Source organism: Charadrius vociferus, unplaced genomic scaffold (genome assembly GCF_000708025.1).
Source record: "Charadrius vociferus isolate BGI_N301 unplaced genomic scaffold, ASM70802v2 scaffold213, whole genome shotgun sequence".
Taxonomy (NCBI): domain Eukaryota; kingdom Metazoa; phylum Chordata; class Aves; order Charadriiformes; family Charadriidae; genus Charadrius; species Charadrius vociferus.
Window position 1 is genome coordinate 1,265,402 of NW_009647828.1, and position 6,740 is coordinate 1,272,141.

General features: G+C 56.2%; 3 protein-coding genes across 3 annotated transcripts in view; 2 read left to right on the forward strand and 1 right to left on the reverse strand.

Annotated features, from left to right (window-relative positions):
• LOC104284242 (vasotocin-neurophysin VT-like) overlaps positions 1-1,748 on the forward strand; it is a 3,452-nt gene extending 1,704 nt beyond the window's left edge. Inside the window, exon 4 of the mRNA XM_009882546.1 lies at positions 1,684-1,748. Within this exon, the coding sequence (XP_009880848.1) occupies positions 1,684-1,748 (65 nt within the window). The remainder of the gene's footprint in view (positions 1-1,683) is intronic.
• Positions 1,749-2,435: 687 nt separating this feature from the next.
• On the forward strand, positions 2,436-3,503 carry LOC104284243 (neurophysin 1). The gene is made up of 3 exons (XM_009882547.1): positions 2,436-2,555; positions 2,744-2,948; positions 3,454-3,503. The coding sequence occupies exons 1-3, from the start codon at positions 2,436-2,438 to the stop codon at positions 3,501-3,503; spliced, it is 375 nt and encodes a 124-aa protein (XP_009880849.1).
• Positions 3,504-4,708: 1,205 nt separating this feature from the next.
• The window catches only part of MRPS26 (mitochondrial ribosomal protein S26), a 5,363-nt gene continuing 3,331 nt past the window's right edge, over positions 4,709-6,740 (reverse strand). The window contains exons 2-4 of the mRNA XM_009882548.1: positions 6,153-6,290; positions 5,237-5,360; positions 4,709-4,840 (exon numbers count right to left, since the gene is read on the reverse strand). Coding sequence (XP_009880850.1) covers positions 4,709-4,840; positions 5,237-5,360; positions 6,153-6,290 — 394 coding nt within the window. The remainder of the gene's footprint in view (positions 4,841-5,236; positions 5,361-6,152; positions 6,291-6,740) is intronic.

A 6,740-nucleotide genomic window follows, 5' to 3' on the forward strand; every position in this document is an offset into this window, starting at 1 on the left:
GGGGAGGTGGGTTGGCAAAGACCCCACACCCCTCCCCAGAATCCCCATCCAGCTCCATGTGGTTCATCCCCCATCCACAGCGGTTTTGCTGGGTGGGGTGCAGGATTTGGCCCCGTCCTTGCAGCAGTAAGGGCAGAGCTGAGCTAGCAGAAGCCCAGGCAGAGTTGGCTTTTGGGATCTGGCCGTTGGGTCCCACGCTGGGAGCCCCAGCAGCACCCATGGGTGCTGAGCCTCCCAGAACCCCCAGCCCCTGGAGGTTGGGGCATCACTCCCCAGGAGGTGCCATCATTGTGTTACCTCTTGACCAAGACCCCTCTTCCAGGCAGATTCAGGGCCCCGTGGCCTTCAGGAACTGGAACAGGAGATGGCTTCGAGCCACATCTACTAAAAATGATAAAAAGTAAGGAAAACCACCCGAAAAAGCCCCAAGAGCAGAAAGGTTTGTGTTCCCAGCTTCATACAATCTACCTGGCTGATCTCATCTTTCCCCACCATTGCTCACCAAATTGGTCCCCATCAGACAGCGATGAGCAAGATCAGCCCCCCACTTATTCCACCAGCACCCCCTATATTTGGGGTACCATTACCCCAACCCTCTTACTCCCTCCCGCATCTCTTACCCTGGCGGGGTCCCTGCTCCAGGCTCTCTCAGGGCTTGGATCTGGCCACAGCGCGGGGGACAGTTCATCCTTTATAATGTCCCCGAGGGAGGTGACACCTCCGGGGAGGTGGAGCTCCTCCGCGCTGGCAGGTCTCATCCTGCCCACATCAGCTCCCTGCACCTCAAGGGAGTGCAGGATTAATCCAGCACCCAGTTCATGCAATGAGCATCTTACCCCAGCCCTGGGGAGGCGGGGGACCCAAAATCACCCCCAAAATCATTGGGAAAGCGCAGATGGGTGACCCCAAACTTGGGCACCTGTGGGATAAAGAAATTGTGCTGTTGAAGCCCAGCACTGGCACTCAGCCTGTCCCGGGATACAGGGTACGGACCCCAACACCTCCTGCGGCACTGGAGATGCATCAGCGAGCCAGGACGATGCTCCAGGCTGACGGGAGCCTTGGCATCAGGGAGTCGAGGTCCCAAAAAGCACAAGGAGCTCATAACGGTGGTGGGGGTTTTTTTCCACGCTTGTCCACCCAAGACGCATCCCAGTCCTGCCCACGGGGGTCTCGGCACCCCCAGACCCACAGTAGGGGCTCTGGGATGGAGATTTTCCCCTCCACCCCATGCTGCAGCGGGGCAGCAGCCGGGGCTGAGCCGCTGGGACACCACACAGCAGATGCTGAGCCCCATTTCCAACCCATTAACATGGACCCCGGTGCCTGGGTGGTCCCCGGGGACCAGGACTCATCGGCTGCCTGACCCCGGGCAAGTGACTAGGACCTGGCTGCCCTCACCGTCAGCCACCGCGGCCACACTAAGTGGCAGATTTCGAAGCAAGCCGGAGCAGACGAGAAGAGGTCATGGCTCCCAAGCTCCGGGCTGCCTAATTCCCAATTAATCAGGCGTAAGGAGGGATGGGGTAATGGTCTCCATAGACGTAAGATTTGTCCTCGGCACAGGAATTTATTCAAGGCGGGAAGCTCTTAATTGCGGTAATGAAGGCAAGGGGTTGGGACGAGCAGGACCCTGCGTGACTGCATCAGCCTTCAGCCTCACCCTGGGTCCCATTTCTCCAGGGGTTCCTTTCCCTGCTGCTGATGTGGTCCAGGGCATCGCGTTCAAGCGTCATGTGCAGCTCTAGGGCAGAAGCAATAGGAAAATTTGGGGGTTTGGGCCGTCGTGGATCAGGTTTGGTGTTTTCAGGCTGTCTCAGTGCCTTTAGATGAAAGCAGGCAAGGACGGGCTCGGTGTCACTGCCACCCCAGAGTAGAAGCCCAGCACTGAGCATCCTCCAAAGACCAGGCAGAGATGGGTAGAAACGACCAACACCGCATTTCCCACCCCAGATCCCACACACAATCCCAGAGGAGAATACAGGTTTGGTTTCCTCCCGCCAGAAGCACAAAGCCCCTTTCACCCCACTCCTGGGTGGATGCATCCCACCAGGCTATGGCGATGCCTTCCTCCATCCCTGCCCAACCCACGCCAGAAAGGTCCCAAACAGGACACGGAGAGACCAGCCACAGCTCGGCAACCCTATGGGGTTGGCAGGGAAGGGACCCAAGCCCCAAACAGCATCTGCAGCCTCCGCACGTTTCCCCCACTGCGGTCAGAGTCATCACCAAGGAGAAAACCAACACCTTGGCCTTGACCTCACGTCTTTGACCTCCTGCTATTAGCAGAGCCCTCCAGTGTGGGAAGCAATGCCTTGTGGTTTTTAAGAGAAACGGGTGACGCTGGTGCTGGCATGTGTAAGTAGGAGTCAGCACTATATATACATGGCCCCTCGTTGGGATGAGAAGCCGAAAATCTTTCCGACCCCACAGCCATGCCCTGCAAGGCGCTCGCCGTCTGCCTCCTGGGGCTCCTGGCTCTCTCCTCCGCTTGCTACATCCAGAACTGCCCTATCGGGGGCAAACGTGCCGTCCTGGACATGGACATCAGGAAGGTAAGTCCCGACGGGCTGGGAGACCTCCTAACCCCCTCCTTTCCTTCTCCCTACCTTCCCCAAGCCTCCCCAGGGCTCCTGCAGGGAAGATCGTGGGAGGAGGGAGGAAAGGACCAGGGGAGAGGCTCGACCTAACCCCAGATGCTTTCAACTCTCCCCCACCTTTCTTCACCCCCTTCCCCAAGCAGTGCATGCCCTGCGGCCCCAGGAACAAGGGCCACTGCTTCGGTCCCAACATCTGCTGCGGAGAAGAGCTGGGTTGTTACATCGGCACCTCCGAAACCCTGCGATGCCAGGAGGAAAACTTCTTGCCGACACCCTGCGAGTCGGGACACAAACCCTGCGGCGGCAGCGGAGGGAGCTGCGCGGCCCCCGGAATCTGCTGCAGCAGCGGTGAGGGCAGCGCCGGGTTCTCCTCCTTTCTGGGACCCTCAGCACAGGGGGCCTCACACACGGGAGGTCACGATATAAAAGTGGGAGAGGGGATGTTGCCCAAAGGATCATCTTTGTCCCATCTATCTGCCCAACAGCCAGGGCCACCCCACTCAAGGCAGACTTGATGCTGACCCCGGGGAAGGTGGGAACAGCCCGTGAGGTTTTAAGGAAGGGGGAAAAGCAAACAGGAAACAAATTTAGGGGGCTGAGCAAGCAGCAGGAGTCCTGCGGCGCACGGCAGCCCATGCTCCCTCCTGCTTTCCTTGTGGTTTTCCAAAAATCCCAGCCTCCTCCCAAAGTCAGACACTACCAGAGATCCTGCTACATACCCCGGGGAGCTGCAGGGCACGAAGCCACCACCATCTTGTTCGATGTTATTAAAAACCAGCGCCAGGGGGTCTCTGAAGGCTGGTTTGTGCCATCTCATTTTACATGGTGCTCTCCCCTTTCTCTCCCCGCGCAGAGGGCTGCGTGCTTGACTCATCCTGCGACCAAGAAATGCTGATTGCATAGACCACCCGGGGGAGAAGAACCTACAGGATCCCTTATCTCTTGAGCCGTACCAGCCCCGCATCAGGCTGAGAACAGACGAGCCACGGTCTGTGACTCAGATTTAAATGATGATCTTAATTAGAAATAAAACTTGTACAGGACAAAACAAAAAAAAAAAGTAGTCTGTGTTTTTCATGTGCTTGTCTGGTTTAGGTGCAGACTCGTGAGGGCTGGCTGGAGAGAAAAAGCCGTTCTTAGGGAAGCATAGACAAAAAGCAAGGATTTAAGGTCAATTCCTGCAGCTGGTGATTTATTTGAGGGAGGGAGGGCAGAGGGACCTGTGGTCAGTCTGCCAGCGCTCTGGCTGAACCACAGCAAACTCCAGGCCGGCGTCGGGCAGCCCAAAACCAGTGGTTTGGGGGCAAAGCTGAGAGAACAGCTCAGTCTGCAAGACCACAACAAGCCAGAACCGCCAAAGAGGACCCAGACTAATGAGAGTATTACCTACAAATTAAGCCCCAGGTGATGAGTAAAATAAGGCTGTAGGGAGTGGAAGAGAAAAGGAGACATGTAAAAGCCAGTATCATTTAGACATCCTCTGCAGAGTTTTCTCATTTAGGCACACCAACAGGTGTGCAAAGGAGGGTTTAAAGGCTGAGCAAGAACCACAGGTCCTTCCACCACAGCAGAAAATAGAGAACAATTAATGCTTTCCCCCAGCAACAAAGAGTGAGGGGTCAGTGTTTCCTCCAAAGCCATTCCAACCTCATTTTTTTTTTCCAAAAGGATCTAGAGGGGTCCACACACAAACAGTGCCGGGGCTACACCGGGGAGATCAGAGCCAGGATCTGCCTGGGGACTGTTCCTGCTCTTCTCCCACTACACGCTTCGTATGAAAGCAGGAGGGATCCAAACACGTGGGAGGTAGAATAGCAGAGAGTCAGAGTGACGGGAATATGAACACTGGCAGCTTCTCTGCTGCCTCGCAGGGCTAAGACAGACTGCTGGTGGTGCCTTTGCCACTCATGGTAACTCACTGCAAGCCCAAGTTTCTCCCTCACCCTCCCTCCCACAGGCATTAACCCTTCAGAAGAACCACAGCCAGACCCGCAGGCTTTCTCCAACAATTCTGTAGTCGATTTATACATTAAAAGGAAGAAACCAGCTCGTAAGCGGAGCCTCTGGCCAGAAGCCAGGCCAGCACCCCCTGTCCCAGGCTGGGGCCGCTAAGACAACACCGTCCGTTTGACAATCCGCCCGTCCTTGTCGATGGCGAAGTTGTAGTTGCGAGGGTTGTCCAGGCACTCCTCAATCCGCGCGTCCAGGTTCTCAGGGGTGATGAACGTTTTGGCTTCCTCCTGAACAAAGGACAAGTATTGGCTCTTAATGCACGTTAGTGGACGAGTCACTACTGGCAGTGCAAAAGTTGCTGGTGCCCACAGAGCTCATGGATCTCCGAGAGACCCTGAGATGCCACCAGCATCACCAGGATCTCAGCAGGAGCCAAGTGCAGAACGAGGATGCCTTTATTCTCTCACTCAGGGTTATTCCACCCTGTTCTCAGAGTTCTCAACTTCTATCCCATCCACACACTGTCAACACTCCTGGAAGGCACCAACACTTGCATTCCCAGCTACCAACATAAAAATCTCTGGAAAGTAAGCCTACTGCTTCCACACCACTCCCACGGGCTGCCAAACCCCTGACAGGGACTGCTGGCAGCGTTCTTCCCAGCAGGAACCAGCTGCTCTTACCTGCAGCTGGAGAACCTCCTTCTCCTTCTCCTTCAGGAAAGCCTCCATTACCCTGGCCTTGTTCTCTGCAACCTGTAACTTCTGCCTTTTCCGTTCTTCTTCTTCTTTCCTAAGTCTTTCCTCTCTGCCATACGGAAAGGAAAATCAAACAACAAGGCTTCAGTGAATGCTCACGCCCTGCAGGGTGGCACTTTGGTGAGACACACTAATCCCTCGAGATGCAAAGCCACCAAGTTTGAGCACAGCCAGAAGAGAGGGGAAGGAGCAGAGCAGCCACACCGGGGAAGAGCATTCGTGCTGTCTCCAGTGTGGGGAGGGAGGAGAATTCTCCTCCTCCTGCGAGAGAAAAACTAATGCAAAACCTTAACGCAAAAGCTTTCAAACAGAGCAGCACAGACACGCATGACACAGACCTGAGACCTAGCTGGGTTTGGCTCCATTCAGGAGCTCCAAGTCAGAACACGGGATTCTTCTGGCAGGACCTGGAAGGGGAAGCTCAAGTGCCTTGTGACGGGCCAAGGGACAGCCAGTGGGGACAGGACAGAGGGGCTTTTCCCTTTAACCTTCTACTGCTTTCAAGACTCAGCAGACGCTGATTTTATTGGAAGCATCGGCACACTTCCCATGCCTGACCAGAGGATGGCTCCCTGGGAGCGGCGTGGGAGGGAATGCAGAGAAATTTATCTTCCCAATGAAATCGACCTCCACAGGAGACCGGGAGGCTGTCCCGAGCTCAGTAACTTACATGACCACTGCGTATGCAGACTTAGTTAAAAGGTCAAAATTTAGGACTAGCGTCTTTGTAAAAATTAAGTCTGACTCTAACGAACGCGGGTGTTGAATTTAATTCTGCAGGAGCAAAAGTCAAAGCCATGAAGAGAAGTGCCCCCCTGGCTTTGTGTGGTTTCAGGCTGACCTGCGTGCCCGCTGCCGGGCGTTCTCCTCCTCATTCCATGCCATCAGGCGCCGGTGCTCCTCCGTCAGCGCCACCGAGTCCTCCCTGGACACTAGTGCCTCCCGTTTCTTCTGCAGCACCTCGGCCCTGAACTCGGCCCTGCCAGGAGAGGAAACCACTAAGCTCCTGCCCAGGGCTGAGCAGCTGGGGGGGTGTCTCCCAAGCCTGCCCCACACCCGTCCCAGCCCCACCACCCTGGCCCTTCCCTACCCCACAGTAACCTCAAGTCTAGCTGCCCCTGCTCCAAAGTGGCCCCAGACCCCCCAACCTTCCCTTGCTCCACAGCCAGCCCTCTCCCTCACAGTAGCCCCACATCCAGCCCCACAACCCATCTCTGCACCACAGGAATGCTCGAACTGCCACAAGCCCAACCCTCCTCTTCCCCACAGCAGCCTCACAGGCCTATACCCAGCTCCCTGCCCCATAACCAGCCACCTGCCCCACAGCAGCTTCCCACCCAGCCTCCTGCCCCACAGCAGCCCCATACCCAGAGCTACAGTCAGGCACTCGAGCCTCCCCTGCCCCACAACAGCCCCACAGGCCTATACC

Excerpts from the sequence above, each read along its gene's own strand:
- LOC104284243 (XM_009882547.1), top strand. The coding sequence starts at position 2,436 with ATGCCCTGCAAGGCGCTCGCCGTCTGCCTCCTGGGGCTCCTGGCTCTC. Across the intron at positions 2,556-2,743 it reads TGGACATGGACATCAGGAAG|TGCATGCCCTGCGGCCCCAG; the intron begins GTAAGTCCCGAC and ends TTCCCCAAGCAG. Across the intron at positions 2,949-3,453 it reads CGGAATCTGCTGCAGCAGCG|AGGGCTGCGTGCTTGACTCA; the intron begins GTGAGGGCAGCG and ends CTCCCCGCGCAG.